Below are 22180 nucleotides of genomic sequence, written 5' to 3'. Positions count from 1 at the left end.
AAGTGAGTGTATCTCCCGGTACACTTTGGGAATTGTGGTCTATATTATAATCTTTGACATCTTTTCGGTGGAAAAATTCAACTTTAAAAAGTGGGAAAACAGATGGGTTGAATAGTCGATACATCAATTTGAGTCCTATTTGTTTTGTTTTGTTTTTGGTTTTAAATAAAAGGGTAGAACAATGATTGTAGCTACAATATATATATATAAAATAAGAGAATATCTATCTATCTATCACATCAATAGGACGGAACATGTTTCTGATCGAAAAGATAAAACAAAATATGACAGTCCATACTTGCAAAGAAGTCAGAACAATTAATATTGGAGCAGACTTCAACGACTCACGTACCGTTTACACTTGCCGATTTCCTTCATAACACCATTCATTTCGGAAACTCATTGAGATTTAATAACAAATATTGGTATTTTCCATAATCACGATATCGAGTTATATGGATTCAAATTCTTAATTATGGTATATAGTTTGCACCGTTAATGAAATCATCATTCAAAAAGCTAAAAGTAAAATAAAATGTTCATGGAACTAGCCAAGACAAAAAATCAAATCAAACTGTTGGTAATTGAGATTGGTTTTCCGTGTATCTCGTTGTTTGGATTGATTTTAAAACAAACTAAACCGAAAAAAATCAAACTCAAAGATTAGATTACAAAATTCCAAATCCAAACCAGATATCCATATGTATTGATAAATATAACTCTGAGACGTATTTTTAGGCATTACGCTAAGGATATGATCTTATTTCTCGGTCATAACATATTATTATTAAAGTTTCCTTCGAAGATAAAACAAAACATTTTGAGGATTTATACTTTTATAGATGCAAAATTTGTAATATCGTCGTCATATATTTCATTGTCGTTCATATCAATATTTGTTTATTCACCGCATATTTTCAATTATATTTTTAATATAGTACCAATGTGGAAGACATCCATTAATATACATGATCCATCGACCTTAAATTGCTGTGAATAACATAAACTACCACTCACAGTTTCGGATTCNTATCAAATTTTCATGTATCACACATAAGTGTACATACATACATATATGCATATGGATATATATAGAGGGAGTGATTGATTGATTAGAAAGAGTATAGTTAATGGACGTACGTTCTTGGGTATTCCGACAATCTGAGAAACAGCTTCTGTGAGTTGGGAAAACATGGACTCGGCGTCCACTTCTGCTTCGTGGAGGTTAACGTTAGTGGAGATATCAAGGCAAGGCATCTTGATTATTTTAATGTTAATTGATCACTTATGTGTATGAGACACGTACATATGTGTGTGCATATGCCAACTATTTATAGACCCATTACATATAGCAAGTCACTCTCCAAAAATGAACAAGACAATAGCTCTTCATCCAAATACAACCTAAAAACTTTTATTTTTACTTTTTCTTTGGGTAAAAAAATAGTTGACACCCAAAACACACTCACACTATATAATAGTATAAAACCAATAATTAAAACGCGTGTGTAAATGGGATATATAACTAATTAATCTGTGGTCCACTTGATGTTTAAGTTGTTAGTTTCCCACACTTTTTAGTTTCCCACACTTGTCCTCGCAAACACGCAATCCAAATTACATTATATTATTATTCAAAAATTTATGTAGACCGAAATCAAATATTCCTAATGGAATTTGGTTAGGTCAAAAGTGGTTCTTAATTTTTTTGTTTAACTACATGTTTGAAACTTATAAATTGACACATGGACAATATTTAATATGAAATTTGGAAATTTTATGGAGGATTATGAAGCTATATTTACTACTCCTTCGATCATAAAGTTAATAATATAGGTCAGTGGCTCGTTAAGAGCGTTTGAGTTGGTAGAGTAAGTAACCGTTTGACATATTATTTCAATTCATCCTACTAATAGTTTTTCCTACGAGCATGACGCACAAAGTTTGCCCAGTACGATTTGTCTGATTATCATAGTTGCAGGTTATTGTTTAGCCAAAAAGTTTACCTAGTATGCATGCACGGAAGAATGACGATGAAAGATTCCATCCTAGTAAAACAATTATATAGATAATTATTTATAGACGATCAAAATCTAATAAAGTGATCTACCCCTTAATAAAACTCAATCTAATTGGATAATTATTATTAAATAGAAGAAGAGATTCCGTTTATATAGTAGTAAGATTTATTTCATTCCATCGTTATGTGAAAGTTGTACCCAATTATTAATCTACTTATTATCTTCACACTTTTAGCATCTATTAATAATTAGTTATTGTGATCTCCGTATTATTTTACGCTACATCTTAAGTATTTCTCTTTACATGTTGTAGTCAAATGTTAATCCTTAGATTTTCAACATATATGTTAACTTTCATAAAAATGATAGAGACCGGCATGATATATTGTTATTAGAATATGATGAAAAATACTCACGGTATAGAATAGACTAGCTCACGATATTCACAACGGTATAAAATATATTATAATTTTTTACTATTCCTGCATTTGTCTTAAAGTTAATACGCCAAATATCGATACAATAGTTATAAACGAGCTACATGTGTTCTTTCACATGAAATAATACATTGCATCACGTGAAAAAATTAAAATGATCTCATCGAATTGTTTCAGATAGGATCAAACTAACATGAAAACGTAATGTACACATTCACACNATATAATGTCGAGATATTTGTCATATTTGGTGTGTGATCAGGGATGACTGAAGTACCATATCATCTAATTGGATATTTTACATTTGCATCCCTTAAATTTAGTGTATTTGTCTCTTAGATCTCTTATCAAATATCAATTGCATTAAGGGATGTCATGAGTACACAGATTCATTTTAAATTTCAAAAAATGAATCAAATTGGAAAAACTTGGCACGCATTTTCTTCAGCATTGACTATTCAATTCAAATGGTAATGATGGATCATTTTTCAATGTCAGGGTGACAATTAATCAAGTGGGAATGCCAGAAAATTCAAAGGCGAAGCCCAAAAATCAAAATGGAGCCATTAAAGTTCCATACTTAAATTGTGGAAGTGTAAACCGGCCGGTTTTTTGTTTAAATAAATGTATTTATACATAGGGGCTAGGGCTGGTAAAAAAACTCGAAAATCTCGACCAAATCTGAATCTTACCTCATTTCCGTCATGAAAAAATTCCGACCTGCATTTTTCTCGACCCGAGTTGTTGAGATTTTTCTTGTCTCGATCAATTTCGGGAGAGGGATCGGGAAACTAATATTCACCCGACGAGATTCCCTAGTGACCCGATTATTTTAATACTTTTTTATTTATTAAAATAAATATTAAAATATTATTTACACATTGTCTTGAAAATTTTTAATTTTAATTAAAATGATATTATGTCGAAGTCCATATATTTAAAAGAGGTTAGCCCATAGATGATTACGAGTTAAATTAAATTATTAACCAATTCATCTAAATAAATAAAAATTCAAATAGACAAATGTTATAACTCAAATAAAATTATACATAATTTTCTCTCCTTCAGCCTAAAATTAGAAGAGTGGAGAGAGCACATTGTTGTTCTTACATCTATATTTAACAAGATATTCTCTCCCTACTCAATATGATCTCGAACTTTCGGGATATGCTCTCACTACTCGGTGAGATCCCGAATATTTGGGTCCTAATATTATCGGGTATGATATAGGAAGGAAAAAGAATTTTAGATTCTTATCAGGACGAAGATTAGATAGGAGGGTCACGTGACGGGTCTCGACCCGATCCCACCCTTATTTATACATTCTTTAATTTATTTATATTGATAAAAGTTTCTAGAAACTTGGCAAACTGAGCCCAATAAATGAATCCAACTAGGCCCAAATGTTGCTTACGCCTATTAACTAAGCCCAAGTTATAGTGCTCAAAAGGAGATGAAATTTTGTTCAAAAGAGAGGCAAGTGCAATAAAGTCCATGCCTCCCTTGGTCGGATTTGTAAAAGAGGGGGTTGTGTTCCAGCCTGCCTAATATAACTGAAGCTTGATGGGCTGACCCGTCCTGCCAAATGATAAGTTGTGACGGGTTGTGGGTCGATATGTCTCGTTGGCCTGCTTTGACGACTCTTAACTGTAGTAAACACATTGCATATATTTTTAAAAGAATCAGTTCCTTAATAAATTTTTTATTTTACCACCGCATTTAATTAATTAATCAATGCAGTTATGTAATGATATTGCATATCATACCACAACATTAATTTTCAGATCAATACCTTTGAGTTTATCAAAATACTATGAACACTCGCTCCTGACAATTTATGATTGACCTAATACGAAGACATCTTTTGCCGAGGAAAACAACATAGAATGTTATAGAAACTAACGTTACTTGGATTCATGGCCATCTCAGGCCCAAACTTGCAAGGGGCAAAAAAATCAGAAATTATTTTGTTAACTTTGTTGAAGATAAATTTTATGTTAATTTTAGGCAAAAAAATCGTTTTAATTTTAAAATTCTAGCTAAAGTAATTATCCAATTACGTAAAGGGTCCATTGAAATTATGTAAAAACAATCTAGATATTTATTTTGGTGAAGGACGGAGTTTCTTTTATAATTTTACTTGAGGCGACATTAACAAATACTATTAATTAGTAAAATAGTTTTATGAAAGATTGTTTTGTTGAAATTGTCACTTCAAACATAAAGAGTCTTATGTAGTATGATTCATTATTTTCTCTTATACTATATTTAAATTAGTGGACCGTGGCACACATAATTCATGTGTTTTCGTAAAAAAATTAGAAAATAAAATATATTTTTTTAAAAAAACAAATAATTAAAGAGAAGTTATTACATTTTAAAATTGAATTGGTATGATAAAAAAAATAAAGAAAAGATGATATATATATATATATAAAATTTTCAACACCATACCAAAACTAGTCAGTAAAAGAAAGAATTATAAAAAAATTCAACACATCTGATTGTTTAAAAGAATTTAACTTTAATAAATAATATATATAAACATTTTTATTAGGTTATGTATTATTTTACATATTAGTGGTCATTTGAATGTATTGTGTATATATAACGTGACAATATTTATTTAAACATGATAATATTCAAATTAAAGATTTTTCATATTTTTATTAAGAATAATGAATTATTTAAAAAAGTTTAAAATAACGATTAAGATTTATGATATGATTGACGATTTTAAAAAATATTATTTAAAAAAATTAAAATTGTATAATAAGAATATAACTATAATTTATAATAAATCTTCATCAAATCAATTAAAGGTTAAGTTAATATAGAGACACAATTTACATATTTAAAAAAAAAAAACATTTTATTAACACAACACATTACTTATTTAGGAAAAAAAAGACACAATTTATTACTGCATACGAAGCAAAATTGTAAAAATATGCACAATGTCAAATTTAGGAGGCCAGTCTGACAAAGCAGAGGCACAAGCCCCCACGTCCGTCGCGTGTTGCTAAATTCGATCTTCTTTCTTCTCTTTCTTTTGTTGTGATCACTCTTCAACACTCCCACAACTCGAAAATGGAAGCTAGCCAACGTCTGACTCCTGAATCCTCACCAAAACCCTTCAACAAAAGCATTGTCGGTTCATTGATCGAGGCTGCCTCATTTCGAACTCCATCTTTCAAGGAAGACACATACTTCATAACCCACCTCAAGCACTCCGAAAGAAAGGCTCTCCGGGAGCTCAAGGACCAGCTCATGGCATCTCACGGCCCTGATTCCATGTGGGGCGTCCCGTTGCTCGGGTCCGAAGACGAGAAGACTGACGTCATCCTGCTTAAATTCCTCCGAGCGAGGGATTTCAGGGTTCAGGATGCCCTCACCATGCTGCTCAAGTGCTTGGATTGGAGAAAGGATTTCGGAGCCGACGGCATTTTGGAGGAGGACTTGGGATCGTTCAAAGAGCTGGAAGGTGTTGTGGCTTTCATGCATGGATATGATAGGGAAGGGCATCCGGCTTGTTACAATGCCTATGGTATCTTCAAAGATAAGGAAATGTACGATAAGATTTTTGGAGATGACGAGAAGCTGAAGAAATTCTTGAGGTGGAGGGTTCAGATTCTCGAGAGAGGGATCAAGCTTTTGAATTTCAAGCCTGGTGGGGTGAATTCTATCATCCAGGTCACTGATCTTAAAGATATGCCTAAAAGAGAGCTCAGGGTAGTGTCTAATCACATTCTCTCTTTGTTCCAAGACAATTACCCTGAAATGGTAGCCAGAAAGGTATTTCTTTCTAGAAATTGTTGTGAGTTCAAATCGCGGGTTGTGGTTTGTGGGATTTTCTGATTATCAGATGAACTTGCATAATTTTGATATTAACCCTTCATCGATGTTGAAAGCACATATCTTGTGTAAAAAAATTTGATTTTTTTGGTTCAGATATTCATAAATGTGCCATGGTACTTCAGTTTGCTGTACTCAATGTTTAGCCCATTTCTGACTCAAAGAAGCAAGACTAAATTTGTGATTGCCAAGGAAGGAAATGTTGCCGAGACTCTCTACAAGTAAAACCCTGCTTTCGTATTTTAGACTCATATCTGAAATAAATCACAAAGATCGTGTCGGCTTTTTATAATGTAGAACTGAGCATGTTATGACGATAACGTGCAGATTTATTAGGCCGGACGATGTTCCGGTTCAATACGGCGGACTGAGTCGACCCAACGATGAGTTTAAGGATTCAGAAACAGCAGCATCAGAGTTCACGGTCAAAGCTGGGGAGAAAGTCAACATTGAAATAGAAGGCATAGAGGTCGATCGTGTGCTTTTGTCGTGTATAATAAATTTGGTGTTTTTTAATTGGTTTGTCTGTCTCTGAGTAGCTGCATATTTACGTCTGTATATTATGTGTTGTTTACTGCTTAGGCTGGGGCAGTGATTATATGGGACATAGTGGTTGGAGGGTGGGAAATAGATTACAGCGCTGAATTCCAACCAAATGCACAAGGTAGGTACAGCATTACCGTGGAGAAGCAACGGCGGCTCCGCTCCACGGAGGAGGCAATTCACAACTCATTCACCGCCGCAGAAGCTGGGAAATTGGTGCTCTCCGTTGATAACTCCGCCTCCCGAAAGCGGAAGGTGGCGGCGTACAGATACATGGTCAAGTGTTGATATATCCACCACCAAGTCATATGAAGTAGTTGATCAATGCGTTTTATGTAATAATGGCATGGTGTAAGCTAAATAATAAACTTGGAATGATTGGTGCGTTGGTGGGGACTCAATGGTTTGATTTTTTGGTTGTATTGTGCATGTGGGTTTAGTCCACTTTTGCAGAAAAGGTACGCATGGTGTTTGTTGTGTCCACAAATTACAAATAGTTGGAGTCAGTTTCTGCTTGACTTTTTCTCTTTGTTTTTGCTTGCGCTGCTCTGAAAACTTCTGAAAACATGCATGCCTAAGGGCCCTTTGGCTATGCCCGTCCCCACTCTACTTTATTTATGGAAGAGTAAAAGTCGGAGATTGACAATGATACTGACTAGTATCTGTGTCTGGAGCGTTGGAAACTCATGGTAGGTATGAGTGCAATGTTTTTTTACCAAACTAATCTTGATGGTATGGATAAAGAGAAAGTTGCCCTAAAAAAGATAAAACACAATAAAAAAATGTTAAAGCATATAAATCTTGGCTCCTTCAATGTTACACAGTGAGAAACATCGATACTTCTTGTTTTGAATTTAGATAATATCTTATATAAAATGTACCAGAAGTAACAATCATAGATCAAACCATAAATCTGGCACGTTGTTTGTGGGTATTGATACGAATTTCAACTTTTTGTTGTTTTGCAGATATTTTTATTTTATGCGCAAGTTAAATCTTGAAAGCGAAAACCATAGATGGGATTTGGTCCACAGAAAAAAAATCATAGATAGGATAAATTACATAGTTATTTGGTAAATTATTGGATGTAAAAGAGAATTGGACCTTGTGAATTTGAATTGGAATATAGCTCGGACAAGAATTAGGACTAAAACTAAAATCTTTGGAATATAGCTCGATCGAACAGAATAAATTCGACTAAAACTAAAATCTAACTACATAAAAGACAGAAATAGCAAAAAAAATTCAAAATTATAAATATTTCTTAAAATGTCCACTGCTTTTTTGTCATTGAGATACAAGTACTTCGTTGCCCTGTCTATTTTGACACACCAGAACTATCAAAATACAGCATTTCATCACTCCATTCTAAGACTTTCCCTGTTGAAAACAAACACAAGCCCATAACATGTCCTATCATACTAATATCATTCTGGGAAATTTCACTCGACGCTGGAGCCACACGACTTCATCAATATATATGAACACACGTATAATCCTTCTTTAAATTTGGCTGAATATGGTAATTAGAATGGTCTCTGGAGCATGCATGGGCTGGCTGTATCTCAAACACACACCAGAAAACGGAACTTAAATCATATATACATGCACTAATTAACTTATCATGCAGGGCCAGGGGTACCCAAGAAGCACCTAAATCGATCTCAATCATATCGTTGACATTGCATCAGCATGGTATTCAGAATGAAGGAGAACACAGTGTTTGGAATGGCAGATGGGTCAGTTTATTGAATATTTAGTGGCAGAAAAACAAACCAAAAAATTGAAAATATTAAGCTCTATACCATATTTTTGTTTTTTCTACTTTTCTTCGTGTGCTGCAACTATCAGGATACTATTCTAAGCTTAAACTGACTTGATACAAATGAAAAGAATTCCCCTTAACGCTGTTGTAAGATATACTTATACAACATAAAATTAAATATCTTGATGTCATCACAAATAACTGTCCCAAAACTCACAACAGATGCTTCAAAAAGATTTGCATGCCACAGGGATAAACCTTCCAAGTAGCAATGCTTCAGTTGAGAAATGAGTCAAAAAATGAGTCATCTCTAGGTTCTTCCTTGGTTATAGACTGGGAATTCTCTGTCTGTTGCATATGATTGGCATAGGCACCCGTAGAGTTTCCAAAACCAGAGAATCCAAAACTATCGGTGTCGTGCAGCATTTGAAGTGTGTAAGGTGTTTGGTGTTGCATTGTTTGCATTCTCGTCGGGTTTGGGTAGTTTGTCCCGTTAGAGTGGTTTCCGGTAGCAGAGGGTCTTATTGCTGTTGGGGCATTGTTAGTGGTGGTTGGTGGTGGTCTGCTCATAGTGTAGCTGCCACTACCGCGTGCTGCGGGAACATCATGGTTGTGCTTCCCTTCGTATGTAGTGACCACTGCCCTTAAATCGTGGGATGCTCGCTCTACATGTTTCCTGACCGGACAACCGTTGTATGTGCATTTGTAGTAGCTCCTGCAGGAATGTGAGAATAGCAGTCATGAAGGTTTACTTTCTTGCACAAGAAAACGAGCAGACAAAACATCTGAGATACGTATATATTTGTCTCAATTTGCTCGGCCGACTTAGACAAAGCCAGAAATTTACCTAGGATTTGGGTTGCCCTTAACCACTTTCTGTCCATACTTCCTCCATCTATAACCATCGTCAAGAATGTCGATATCACTTGTCGTTTGAACAACGATTCTTGGCTCTCGAACGGTTCTATTACCAGCAGCTGATACCCCCTCGTTCTCATTTTCCCCTTTCCTGAAAAATAAAATTAACATCGTGTAAGATTTTAATTCATGCTATTTATTTGAGACATCGTCTAATCATAGAAATTTGGTGCTAAATCCACTCACCATCTCTTGGCCTCTGGTTCATTTTCATCGTCATCTTTCGAGTTACTAAGTGAAGATCCCTGTTCAAAATCATCATCTCCAAAAGAAGCAGATGAATTCTCTGGGGTGGTTGCCACATGAGATTCCATCTGACCATTGTCAAGAAACGAGTTTGATTGATTTTGGATTCCAAAGTTATTGTATGTAAGATTCTGAACCGAATTAGAAGATGATCTCCGAGTAGATTGAGGCTTCGGATGATTGTGAGTCCCTTTGTACACTATTTCTGTAATATGTCCTTCCAAATTCCTCTCCACCTTCTTCTTCGTGGGACAGTTTAAAAATGTGCACTTGTAGTAACTACGGGGATTTTCGCTTCCCTTGACTTGTTTTTGTCCATATTTCCTCCAGTTGTAACCATCCTCGGATCTTTTTTGCTCCCTAACATATTGAGATGGTTGAGCATATAGGATTGATTGATCAGGTTGTGGGGCAGATGTATTCTCCAAGCTGGTTTGAACTGTGGAAATTTCTTGATAACTGAAACTATGCATTTGGGATGGTTCTGATTTTAGTGCAGACTTTCTTGTTGCAAATTCAGATTGCTTGTCAAGTAAATGAAACGTTCCCTTTTCTTGCTGTTGTCTTCTGAATGAATCCTGTTAGATAATGTTTGTCGACTTGTCAGCAGTGTCGTTATTAAATATATACAAGCTCTAATTACATATTTAACTATTGCTTTGACATTTCAAATTGCATATACATAGGTCAATCTAATCCTTGATGCAATTTCACAAGAGTTTACCAAGAAATTGCAGGAGATCAGTCCCTTATGCAAACCTGACAAAGTTGGATTTGATATAATTAATTTTATAACATACAAAACTACTCAACTTCTAACTTCATCGGCAACGGCATCTTGGCAAAGCATACAATACAGCCTATCATTTTAGACATACATAGTTTTTTTCAAGAAAAAAAAAAAGAAAATAAAATATCAATGATTAAAGAACGTAAATATACCGTTGAATTTGACGACGGAAAAATGGATGATGAAGAATCATGAGAAGGCCTTGTTAGAGAATGGAAAGAGAAATCAGAGAACTTTGTGTCCTCCTGTTCCAGCTTAGCAGTACTAAAAGCCCCGGTAGTCGGAGAAGGAAGAACCTGAACAAACAAATCATTATCGTAAATAAACATAACATTTGTAATACATATAAGGGAGAGAGATGAGAAATGAATCTTGAAGAAACAAACTTACATTAGCAGAAGAAAAAAGAACAGGAGAATCAAGCAGCACAGAAGGGCTCAAACTCGGAGGAATGGAAAGATAAGAAGAAGGAGAAACAGGTGGTGGGGATACAGGTAACGAAGATGGCGGAAACGACTTGTACTTTGGGATTTCTATGCTTTTTTGGTGATCTGAATTGACCCAGTTGAATGGAGATTTCTCTTGATTCATGGCCGATGCCGTTTCAGCAGTAAGAAGATCAGAAGTAAAGCATTGATTGGAGAAGCTTCGGTGATGACAGGTATTCAAGCTGCCTCCAGAAGAAGCCATATAAGTTGTGGATATTGAATGGATCAAAGATCTTTTGATGCAAAGTAGAAGGTGAATATAAATATGAATAGATTGTACTAAACGGAGTTTCTTAGAAGTTCACATTTAAATCTGACCGTGGAAAGTTTGGTCAAGTTTTGTGGATTTGACCGCCTCTTGGCGGCTGACTCAGACAAGAGATATGATCCCCTACGGACGAGTTCACGAATGCATCCCACCTAATCTCACACTACACGTCTATATTTATTTATTCACACAAATTATCGTGAGACGATCTCACAGATCAATTTTTTGGGTCGAATATCTTATTTGGATAATATATGAAAAAATATTAATTTTTATANCACACCAACTGTGAACATCTATGTGAGCACCGATGAGGTGTCACTCACCCATTGGATGTGATGAAATATAGAAAAATTGTGCATCCAATTGGTAAGTGACACATCATCGGTGCTCACGTAAGTGTGCAGGATATCAAAACTATATATATATATATATATATCGGTGTTCTAATACATACACGAATGAGCTCCACGTCATTAATGAGTCTTGACTTTTGGGTTCGTGAATTATCATGTTTGACGAAATAACCCAGGAAGTTGATGTTCAACGTGTCTTCGAGTAATAAAAATCGAAAATAATACTTATATTATTATATATGCTTGAAAAATTAATAATAAACGTAGTATCAAATAAACTGATTAATGACTTATTTTACTTGTCCTAGACAACATTCCGAAGTTGAATTCAACAAGATGGATGGATTTTGCTAGTTATACATGGAATCCTTGTCAACTCGAGTAAACAGTACATGCACACTTTAATTCAAAAATTACAATTTACTTAGTAATTTATGGATGAGACCTATAAACATATATAAAACATGCAATTATTTATTTAGATGAACAACGCATACTTTGAAAAAAGTTAAAATCGTAAACATGAAATACTAAGGTCGTGGTTAGATTGGTAGATTTGAGATTATAGTTGACTTGTTTCGATTGACAAAATTCAAATTAATTTCAAATTAATTATATATCAAATTAAATAAATTATGTATAGTAATTATAGTGAATTTTAAATATTTATTCATTCCTCAAATTATTTCCTAAATTTAATTTTCTTAATCAAACTCATCAATCATCACGCAATATAAGTTAATGTTACATTTGAATCGAAGGATTTTGATTTGATGATCATTTGGTCATATTATGATGAATTTGAAATTCATAACAATTACTCAAAAATTAGATTTATTATCATTTGTCAAGTAAATTTCTCAAACAAACCAATAGCTTTGCAATCCCCGTCTTAAAATTCATCAATCACATGTAACATCGGAATATGACCATGGGATATAGATATAACCAAATATTTCTTTTCTGATAAGATGTCATTTTGGTATCATTCGAAGAAAAGTGCAAGATACCTAATTAATGCACGTGGTTCTATTAAAAAAAATAATAATGATAATGATAAGTCTTGCACAACAGCTTTATAGGAGTAGGACCAACATTTGACACTTAATAGCCACAATATTTAAATTGGCCAGCGTTAAATATATAATTATATTATCATTTATTTATCTGTACAATAAAAGGAAATGAAAGGCTCCTCAACTTTTGAGCGCACAATACAAGGTCCTTTATGGTATACCAGGAAACACTTGATATACAAATTATTAAACAAGAAACAAAAAAGGTCTTCTATCAATCCTCCAATGAAACAAACTAAAGATGACTCACAGTATATTCAAATTGATGGTCATCAAAATATCTGATATACAAATTATTATACCAAAAAAAAAAAAAAGAGTACCTGGGAATGGGAAGAACTAACAGTTACGAGCTTCCGAATGTTGGAAGTAAGTTGACTTGTGGTAGCTTCAGCTTAAATACCAAAAGTGTGGCAGGCAGCCAAGTCCATTGGGAGTCGAGCTCTCCAGGTGGAGAAGAGTCATGACTCGTAAATAGCTGATGCTTGCTAGGGACAAAACACCTGCGTCCTCGAATATGTCTCATACCATACTGATTTACATGGTAAAGAATGATGGCCAAACAACAACCAGCTTTGATCACCAGACTCTAATTTAATACACGTAACCGAATTTATGTAAAGATTGATCGGTCCATTTAGTTTAAATTTACCCCATATGTCAATTTTCATTGTTTTCTGTTGCTAAAAGCAGCATCCATGCTGATATTCGGATCAAATGACCACAACATTGCACTCTCCAAAGCACTTTGCAGGAGACTACAAATCAAGCTTAAGTGAGAAAATCACATATATCAGGGGAGGTAGAGGTCGGAGGGAGGAGACTCATGTCTGATAAATTGCAATTACTGGCAGCTCATTTTCGATCCATATTGACATTTCAATACCGTCTATGGAAACAATAAACCTCAAATTCACATGCTTCAATTTTTAATATTTATCATATCTATTGTTAACCAAGGAAACTCGTTTCCAACAGTTTTTATATTCAACATATTGTATCATATGAAGACAAGCTAAAATGCTGGTAACTAAGAGCAAAACTGAAGAACACAAGTTTTTACAATTCAAATCCGTGACATCAACTATACAGAATGCGTGCCCTCAACTATTTACGCAAATTAAATAACTGCGCATTTAAAAGCTTTGCTATTGTCCATGTATAAAACAATATCTATGCCACGTGTTATTTCATGATAAAATCAACACTAGGAATCGGTTATATTTAAGAGATGAAGGGGGATAGATGAAAAAACCAAAAGGCCTGTCGCTGCAGACAAAGGATCCACGGTATGGTGTTCACCCCCCATTTCACCGTGCGCTATGAAAGTTTCCTATAGCAAAAGTGCTTTGGCAAAAATAACTCTTGACTACTTTTCATGAATCACTCCAACTATCCTCATCGTCTTCATCGCTACCAGCCAGGGCCTGTGATGTTCTCCAGGTTCATTAATATGACTTTGATTTACATAATACTACATCATAAATGCATGTTCAAAGAAAACAAGAAACCTGTCGGATTGCATTTGCTTTCTCCAAAATTGCAGCAACTTTAAGATTAGTTCTGGGACCTCGAATGCTAGGCTTTGTCGCCAGTGCAGGTTTCAGGTTGAAGGACTGTTCGAATGGAAATGATATTGAGTCATCTTCTGAAAATAACATAATAGATAGTAAAATTCATGCCAATCAGTGTGCACTCACCTTGGTCCTTATTTGTTCCAACAGTGAATCTCTTTCCTCTTCTTTCTGTATCTCAGCTTTAACTCGTGGGGTAACTTTTCTTAGCTGCAAAACAATCTAAACTGAAAATATGCACTTCAAAGAATCAATATTGTTTTTTTAGAGCAATAAAGTTATAGATACTTACTTTGCTTTTATCAAGAGCAGTAACAGTATCAATAAGAGGATTTCTCTGTAGAGGCAATTTCCTTGGTCGACTCTCAATTGCATTTCCGCCCTCCACATCCGGTGATGCGAACTCAATCGCTGAAGATGGAACGACAAGCTCCTGCTTCACATTTTCTATCTTTTGTTTATGGTCAATCGTCTCATGTGTCAAGACATTGGCCTCCAAATTAGTGGAACTTTGCTCAACCTTCTTTTTGCTTGATCCAATGTCAGGGGAAATTTGAGTAACTTCTTCCACATATGTCAAAGCAAATATCTCCGAAGATGATATGGTGACCTCTTGCTTCCCATTTTCCGTGTTTGAAGAAATGTCATCAATCTCCTGAATCAAGGGACTGTGCCCTACCTTCTCCTTATTTGATTTCAATTCTCCATGGAATGAACTAAAGTCATAGGTGGAAGCAGAAGGGGTGGAGGTTCCTTGAGTGAATTCCTCTTGTTGATTCTCTCCCTGTATGGTAGAAGATGCATGTTGAACCTTTCCCAGTCTCCACTGAATGGGAGGAAGAGGTGGTAAAGGAGGACATTCTCCCAGATTGATTGAATTTACTTCCAAAAAACAATTACCAGGTGGAAACATAGAACCTAAAGGATAATCGGAACGCTTAGAAACATCAACTTCATAGTTGCTTGGTGCCGGAAGCTCCGGTATTGAAGGCTGATCAGGACAGCTAACAAGTGAACCATTTGAAGCGGAATTACTGGCTGCTTGGTGATCATTGAGCTCTAGCATATGCTGGTCACATGAAGACCCTGAATCCATTCCACCAGAATCCATGAACTCTTGACTGAGTTGGGTAGATAGCAGACTGGCTTGTTCTTGTGGCGTTGTTTCTATTATATTGTGAAAACAAACATTGCGGTATAAAAGGTTCCTTTGTTGGCACAACTTTTGTTCTGGATCTAAGTTAATTTGCTCTGAGGAAGACTGGGTTGTGGTGGTATTGACAAAATCCATGCTATGTTCATTTACTATTGAACCGAAATTCAGATCAACAATGGTATCTGCTTCTTCAGACTTTGGATGATTGTAACTGATATTGCAGAAGACTCTGTCCAAATCCGATGGGGTTACACGTCTTTGACTCACTTCCTCCACTAAGCCAGATTTCCCTTGACTTTCCAAGAGAAAACTCTTGCCATTTTCAAGTTTATCGGGATTTGAATCCTTGAAACAAGGTATACCATCTTCTACCAACTGATTGATACCAAGAGGTGAATAGACACCATTTTGGCCGACATTATCAGCAACTGAAACCACACTAGAGGCCACAATTGCAATCCCTGATACACCAGTCTGTGAATCAGGTTCACTCAACAAGACATTATTATCATTCAATGGTGTAAGTTCTGGAGATGCAGGGATATTTGTTGCTTCTTGAGCATAGGAGCTCTTACATGAGGTGATTCCACCCTTTTCAACAATATCTGTCTTTCCATGCGGCCCTACAAAATTCTCTTGGAGGGAACACAAACTTTCTAGGGCTGTTAAATCATGGGAGGGAGCATCATCTGTGATTCCTGTGGCCTTCAACCCCAGAACTTCACAAGACTTGAGAGTTTCAACTGCCAGAGTTTCATTAATTGTTGTTTCCTTATCAAGATTAACAACATAATTGTCATGAGTATCTAAACCTGTCTCTGGCCAATCTCGAGAGCATTTTACATGTGATGCCATTGTATTTGGTGAATAAATCTGATTGTGAACTGATCTATTACAGCCGTTCCCTTCTATGTCAACAGTTTGAGCATTACCAAGGGATGGTTTCTTCAGTTCTTCACCAAGAGAAGCCTCCATGATAGATGAAAAGTCATTAGAAGCATTAGCAAAAGCATTTAAGGCCACATTATTCGACTCATCAATTGATTTTTCGTCTTTTGAAAGTGCTGACATGAAACTATGTCCATCATGAGCCAAATTAGGACAATCAAATCCATAGTTTTCAGAAAACTCTAAATCTCCATCATTTGATTCATCCACGACTAGATTATCAGTAGAAATCATTTGAGGCAAGTTATCTTTGTTTGGAGGAAGACAGGTTTGATTGTATAACAAAAAATCAGTAGAATTGCATGATTCATTCTCACTATTTGATCCCTGAACTGTATTGCTTCCGGCAGAGGAGCTTGGGGAATTATCTCTTAATTGAGTTTTAAAATCAGAGACACTGAAAGAACATCCTGGATCTATGGCCAGTTTTTCTTTCTTTGCTTCGTTATTGGCAAGGGACAACTTTTCATCATGCTCAGGTTCCGACAGGTCCCCCTGATCGGGGTCGTCCACTTGTACGAAATCGAAAGACACGTCAATTGGACTATCCGTGTTATGACACGGATTTGTATATGTTGCATTCCCATCAATTGATTTATGTACCAGATGAACTCCTGAAGAGGAAAGCAGGGAACTATGTTCCGACTGCGAACTGAAATCAGAGAAGCTGGTAGAACATGCTGCATCAGTGACCGGATTTGTCTTAACTTCTTTATCTGAAATATTTAACTTTTCAACTAATTCAGGTGCCATAGAGATAATTTCTCCCAAAATGTATTCTGAATCAGAATCTTCTAATGTAGAATCCAAATCGGTAAGGTTCCTATCAGAAGTCTGCTGCATAAAGTCAGGACAGTGGTTTGTGATAGCAAGTGCACCAGTGCACGTATCATCAGAAACTGCAGATCTGGTATGGTGAGCCACAGGAAAAACTTCATCTGCAGTTCTATTGAAAAATGGTGAATTGATGATCTCAATTTCAGGTGTACAGGCAGCAACATAATCTTCAGATTTTGTACTATCAGCCGAAGTATTTGGAAAGTACAAAGTAGAGAAACTAGAAATCTCTTTCCCGGATGAATGATTCTCATCGTCAGACATTATAGAGTTTCCGGTAGATTGAGAATCTGTAGAATGAAAGTGTTGTTCCTCGGTGGCAATTACATCAAAAGTCGGTAGATGCCTGTTGATATAAGAGGTGATATCGGCCTTCTCTCTCAGTTCAGAGTCCGTATCAAGTTCTGACTCAATGGTTATTGGTGCGTCCACGAAATTGTCTATCTCACTGGCAAAATCATCAGTTAGATAACCAATTAAGATGTCATCTGCTTTACTTTCTCCATCAACAACCATATCCTTTTCACTAGTTACCCGATCACAAGGGTATGTGACACTATCTTCTACGATGCTAGGATATGAATTGTCTTCCTTCAAGATTTTACATGTGGAAACCTCATCTTGCTCGTATATGGATGGTTTCAGCATAATATCCTCTCTTTGTGGAGATGGAGGACTTCTTTTCCTCTCCACAGTGTCTCTGTCAGTGCTCCTTCCAAATTGAAGTACTCCAAAACTAGAGTCATCATGATCAGTTGTTGGCAATGTCCTCAAGGATGATGAATTCATGGTGATTTCATGAAGCACTTTATGCTCCGGAGAAGGAATTTTTAATATTTTTTCCATGTAGCTCTGCCCAGTTTTTAAGTCAAATGGTAATACATTCAACCTCCTTTTTAATTTCACATGACGTGCAGGACTGCTTTCACTATTTCCATCATGATCCTCCGTGAAAAGTTGATGAAGCCTGAAAATTTAAGATGAAAATGAGATTTATGTGAATTTGAAGTGCAGCAATGGCAAATAAAAAAGGCACCAACAGGTACTATTATCTCACTTTGCATGCGATGATGGTAAAACTTCAGGGGTTACTCCATTCTTCCAGTATGTTCCTTTTCTCTGTTTTTCATGCAAATAATATGGTCAAGCAATAGACAGTTCTGCAGGACTGTAATGACGTAGGAGGAACTGTTAGACAGAACTAAAGAAAAAGAGAAGCAGGGGGCGCGAAGGAAGATTCCTAATGATGCTACCACTAAGGTGTCGATATAAATGTACAAGAAAGTATGTCTTTCAAAATAAAAGAAAATTAATCTGTCATACTTATTCTTTACAAAAAGAGTGAGTTTCCAAATTGTCCAGGTCAAAATACAGAGTGTAGGGACTGACCCAGGATGTGGAACAGGACAATCCGAGGTGGTAAAACAAAATTTTTTGGAAGAATTATTTATTAAATTTCAAATTTTTGCTGATTACCGACCCCTCGCCTTTCCTCTCGAATCTCGATTCATCTAAGTATAGGTGATATATTATAAGGGGCTATATATTGTACAAAAAAACATATGGATTTTTACCACTAAAAAGACAAATGAAGTTACTGGGAGTTGCAACTCCGAGTTAAAATTCAGCAGTGCTGGTGCTAAAAGCTGCTATCAATTGTTTGGGAATTACCCTGGGTTTGCTGATCTTTTTCTCCCTCTGAATATCTGTACCATTCATTTTAATGGAAGATGTCTCTGTTTTGAAAAATGATGGATCAGTGTAACGTTTCAGGCATGCCCCAGCTCCCGCAGTGTCAAATCTAAAGGTTGATATCAATGAGATGGTAATTTTGATGGGGCACATTAGTCAATCAATCTAAAAGGATCAAAAGCTCATACTTGTCTAAAAGAAATAACCGAGGAGGACCCCTGCATTCTTCATATGACTCCATTATAAACCGAGGTAAATTTCCCTTGGTCACTATATTATGGTCCATCTGTAGATTAGGATGGCAATCAACACCTGCATCACAATATTTAAACCATAATTTTCAAATCCAAAACATATTCAGGCCTCTTGGAGCAATAGATGTGGCGCGAAAAAAGACCGAGTCCCTTACAAATTAAAATCCTTATAAAAACTAAAATTCATATTACTCTCTAGAGCTAGAAGCTGGAGGATGGTATTCTCGTATTCACTCTCACATAGAGCTCATAGAGGGGAACACACGGAATGAGGCTGGAAATCCAGTGGCCAGCTCTTGAGATTACCCACCTCAATGAACCATTGATTAAAAATGGAATGATTTTGTGAGTCAGGTCGCCCGTTGGATTCAACCAATCATTGCAAAAGCCCAAACAATAAGAGTCAAATGAACAAGCACACAGCCTAGATTTTCTCAGAAGTACACAACCAAATTATTATAATCATCAGGGTGTTGGCAAGCAACTAAGAATCCTCCATAACCAGGTTTACTAGCAAGGGATGAATCAGAATGTAATCAGAACAAGAGTTTGTTCTAACCAGCATTGCACATTAATGAAGAATGATCAGTCTGGGAGAGAAATGCCTTCTCGATGGTCGGAAACTCATCCTCGAGCTGTTGGACTCGAGATAATAAGTTGTGTCCTCTTGTAGCAGTCACCATCACTTTGTCATGTAGTTCATGAAAAATCATCGCCGCAAACCTTCGAATAAAAAAAAACGATGATAACAACAATCAGAGGCATTTCTCACTATACTTCAAAGAGAACTATGGGGTGAAGATCAGTTGGTGCGACTAATGGTGGATTATGACTGATGTAACATTAAGAAATAACACCATTAATGTAAAAAGGTCCAAAACACATGAAATAACGATATCCTATTTATATCTGCATTAAAAAAAGAAAAAAAAGAAAGGAAGAAAAGAAAGAAGAAAAAAACTAAAGTTGGAAATGCACAACCACTAATACTAAATGGACTGCAGGTGTAATAAATAAAAAGGATGGCAATATGGCATGTCCAGATTATTACAACATACACAGTAGTTTATTCTTAAGATATTTCCAGCAAAGTATTAGCCAACACAAAATCCCCCAAGCACGTACATTAAAAGATTTGAATAAAATTCAGGGGGAAGTCCGTAGGTTGTAATCTAAATACCAAAATATAAAAGGACTCGCAACACAAAAAAAAAAAAGAAAAAACGAAGTTGCAAACCATAGCCATAGATAACTTGACATAGATCTCAACCCCGCACAAGCAAACATTCAACCTGGCTTCCCCGCATAAAATTTTGATACAAAAAGGCAAAATTCAGACACAAAAAACATCCAAACCAGATTTAAAAAACTGACTCGGATAGGTCCCCCAGCTGGCGGAGGAGGCCGACGAAACCAGACATGGCCACCCCTTCGAGCAATGCCTCCGGATCATCCTTATCAACGGCAGTGTACAGATGCGGATCAGCTAAACTGTACTCGGACCTTATCTCGTACCTAGTAATCGGCATTTCCCTATCTTGAAACCCTAACCAGATTTCAAAATCTTCAAGGAATTCTCAAAATTCCAGTTTCTAAACCATCTAAGCACATGCTATATTATATATATGCATGTGAGGAGAAGGAACTCCGTTAACCTCATTAACTGACAACGCTGTGTTATTATTATTATTAATGCCTATTTTATTTAGTTACATGGCTAAACAAATAACAATAATAATAATTTTTTATTTCTTGCTTTTTTATTATATATATATACATACATGTTTGTCATACAGTTGGAATATAAAGGCGTGATCTAAGTATCTAACCTATAATTTAATAATAATTTTTAAAAGAGTGGGGCTCCAGCAAACTATACATATATAATTAGTGTCCGCTAATTGTGGAGGAATATGGATGTCACGAATCTAAAAAGTTTGTTTTCTTGGACCTATATATATATATATGTATGTATGTATGTATGTATGTAAGTGTGTGTGTGTTTTTTTGTTACCAGATATTTAATAATTCAAGTAAATCATATTGGATAAGTCTCGTGTGACAAATTTATCCAAAAAAATATTGATAACGAGAAGCAATTTTCTTACTATAAATGTTTTTGTATTTCACCAACTCAAACAACTATTTGGAACGACGTTGGTCATACATTGTAATCACGTAATCTTTACTTTAAAGCAGCTTGGTTATTTGCGTGTTTAAGTTTTCTACCATTATTATTATGCCTACCGAGGCAAATAATTGATTGTATATATATATATATATATATATATATATATGAAAAAGAATTTTTTTAGTTATTTGTGAAAATACTGGCATGTTGTTGTTATATATTCTTTTTCATTTATTTGTGAAAATACTGGCATGTTGGTGTTATATATATATTTTTTATTCCTATTCAAAGGGTGGGAGGATTCGAACCCGAGTCATTGCAAGAGGGAAACAAGGTGAGACCATTGGAGCTAAAGCTCGGTCTCTTACGTTATTTTTATAATATAGTGATTCACGTGACATGTATGTATGTATGTATGTATGTGGGGGTTAGGAAGCAGCAACCACCTATACATGAAAATAATAGTCCATCTCTTGTAATTGTGCACTTGATTTAATTTGGTGGCTGCTTTATTAAACATGCTATGGTAAATTATATTTGAACACCCTAACCTGAATTATTTCAATACTTTATAATATAGGCATTAGTTCGTTTAAGTTCATTAATGAAATCAGAATTTCGCTTCACAATACAATAATTGTGTATTGGCATTGAGTTTTGGGAAACTCTACATCTCTATACTTTGGGGTCACATTTGTTAAGTTGGGGATCTATCAACTCTGTCCTCCTCTGCTTATTATTGTTAACTTGCCACTGGTGATACTAAAGAACACGGTTAATTTGAAAAAGGACACCAGTCAAACTTTTTTAAGAAATTTATTTGTA

At 35.5% G+C, this 22180-nt stretch overlaps 3 protein-coding genes across 5 annotated transcripts; 1 reads left to right on the top strand and 2 right to left on the bottom strand.

Moving 5' to 3' along the window:
* The first annotated feature begins 5401 nt into the window (after positions 1-5401).
* On the top strand, positions 5402-7412 carry LOC140960906 (patellin-6-like). The gene is made up of 4 exons (XM_073419228.1): positions 5402-6253; positions 6410-6534; positions 6641-6782; positions 6896-7412. The coding sequence occupies exons 1-4, from the start codon at positions 5549-5551 to the stop codon at positions 7142-7144; spliced, it is 1221 nt and encodes a 406-aa protein (XP_073275329.1). The 5' UTR covers positions 5402-5548; the 3' UTR covers positions 7145-7412.
* Positions 7413-8636: 1224 nt separating this feature from the next.
* On the bottom strand, positions 8637-11312 carry LOC140961522 (probable WRKY transcription factor 33). The gene is made up of 5 exons (XM_073420099.1): positions 10966-11312; positions 10728-10871; positions 9726-10363; positions 9469-9630; positions 8637-9336 (listed from the first exon to the last, which is right to left on the bottom strand). Exons 1-5 carry the CDS (start codon positions 11263-11265, stop codon positions 8898-8900), a joined length of 1683 nt encoding a protein of 560 aa, XP_073276200.1. The 5' UTR covers positions 11266-11312; the 3' UTR covers positions 8637-8897.
* Positions 11313-12838: 1526 nt separating this feature from the next.
* LOC140961422 (protein SCAR2-like) lies at positions 12839-20862 on the bottom strand. Of its 3 annotated transcripts, none has more exons than XM_073419924.1 (9): positions 20599-20862; positions 19784-19947; positions 19159-19282; positions 18950-19079; positions 18336-18397; positions 14630-18245; positions 14464-14547; positions 14275-14379; positions 12839-14190 (listed from the first exon to the last, which is right to left on the bottom strand). In XM_073419924.1, the coding sequence occupies exons 1-9, from the start codon at positions 20751-20753 to the stop codon at positions 14140-14142; spliced, it is 4491 nt and encodes a 1496-aa protein (XP_073276025.1). In that variant the 5' UTR covers positions 20754-20862; the 3' UTR covers positions 12839-14139. The 3 variants fall into 3 exon arrangements, with proteins under 3 accessions (XP_073276025.1, XP_073276026.1, XP_073276027.1); XM_073419925.1 differs by having other exon boundaries at positions 20581-20703; XM_073419926.1 differs by lacking the exons at positions 19784-19947; positions 20599-20862 and adding an exon at positions 19417-19777.
* Between the last annotated feature and the right edge of the window lie 1318 nt (positions 20863-22180).

The sequence above is a fragment of the Primulina huaijiensis genome, chromosome 16 (genome assembly GCF_012295235.1).
Source record: "Primulina huaijiensis isolate GDHJ02 chromosome 16, ASM1229523v2, whole genome shotgun sequence".
In the NCBI taxonomy this organism is placed as follows: Eukaryota; Viridiplantae; Streptophyta; class Magnoliopsida; order Lamiales; family Gesneriaceae; genus Primulina; species Primulina huaijiensis.
The sequence above is the reverse complement of the archived record's forward strand: the minus strand, read 5'-3'. Positions and strand labels throughout refer to the sequence as shown.

Excerpts from the sequence above, each read along its gene's own strand:
- LOC140960906 (XM_073419228.1), top strand. The coding sequence starts at position 5,549 with ATGGAAGCTAGCCAACGTCTGACTCCTGAATCCTCACCAAAACCCTTC. Across the intron at positions 6,254-6,409 it reads CTGAAATGGTAGCCAGAAAG|ATATTCATAAATGTGCCATG; the intron begins GTATTTCTTTCT and ends TTTTTGGTTCAG. Across the intron at positions 6,535-6,640 it reads GTTGCCGAGACTCTCTACAA|ATTTATTAGGCCGGACGATG; the intron begins GTAAAACCCTGC and ends GATAACGTGCAG.
- LOC140961422 (XM_073419924.1), bottom strand. The coding sequence starts at position 20,753 with ATGCCGATTACTAGGTACGAGATAAGGTCCGAGTACAGTTTAGCTGAT. Across the intron at positions 19,080-19,158 it reads CGGTTATTTCTTTTAGACAA|ATTTGACACTGCGGGAGCTG; the intron begins GTATGAGCTTTT and ends ATCAACCTTTAG. Across the intron at positions 18,398-18,949 it reads AAAAGATCAGCAAACCCAGG|AGAAAAGGAACATACTGGAA; the intron begins GTAATTCCCAAA and ends CATGAAAAACAG.
- LOC140961522 (XM_073420099.1), bottom strand. The coding sequence starts at position 11,265 with ATGGCTTCTTCTGGAGGCAGCTTGAATACCTGTCATCACCGAAGCTTC. Across the intron at positions 10,872-10,965 it reads TTCTTTTTTCTTCTGCTAAT|GTTCTTCCTTCTCCGACTAC; the intron begins GTAAGTTTGTTT and ends TTGTTTGTTCAG. Across the intron at positions 9,631-9,725 it reads GAACCAGAGGCCAAGAGATG|GAAAGGGGAAAATGAGAACG; the intron begins GTGAGTGGATTT and ends TTTATTTTTCAG.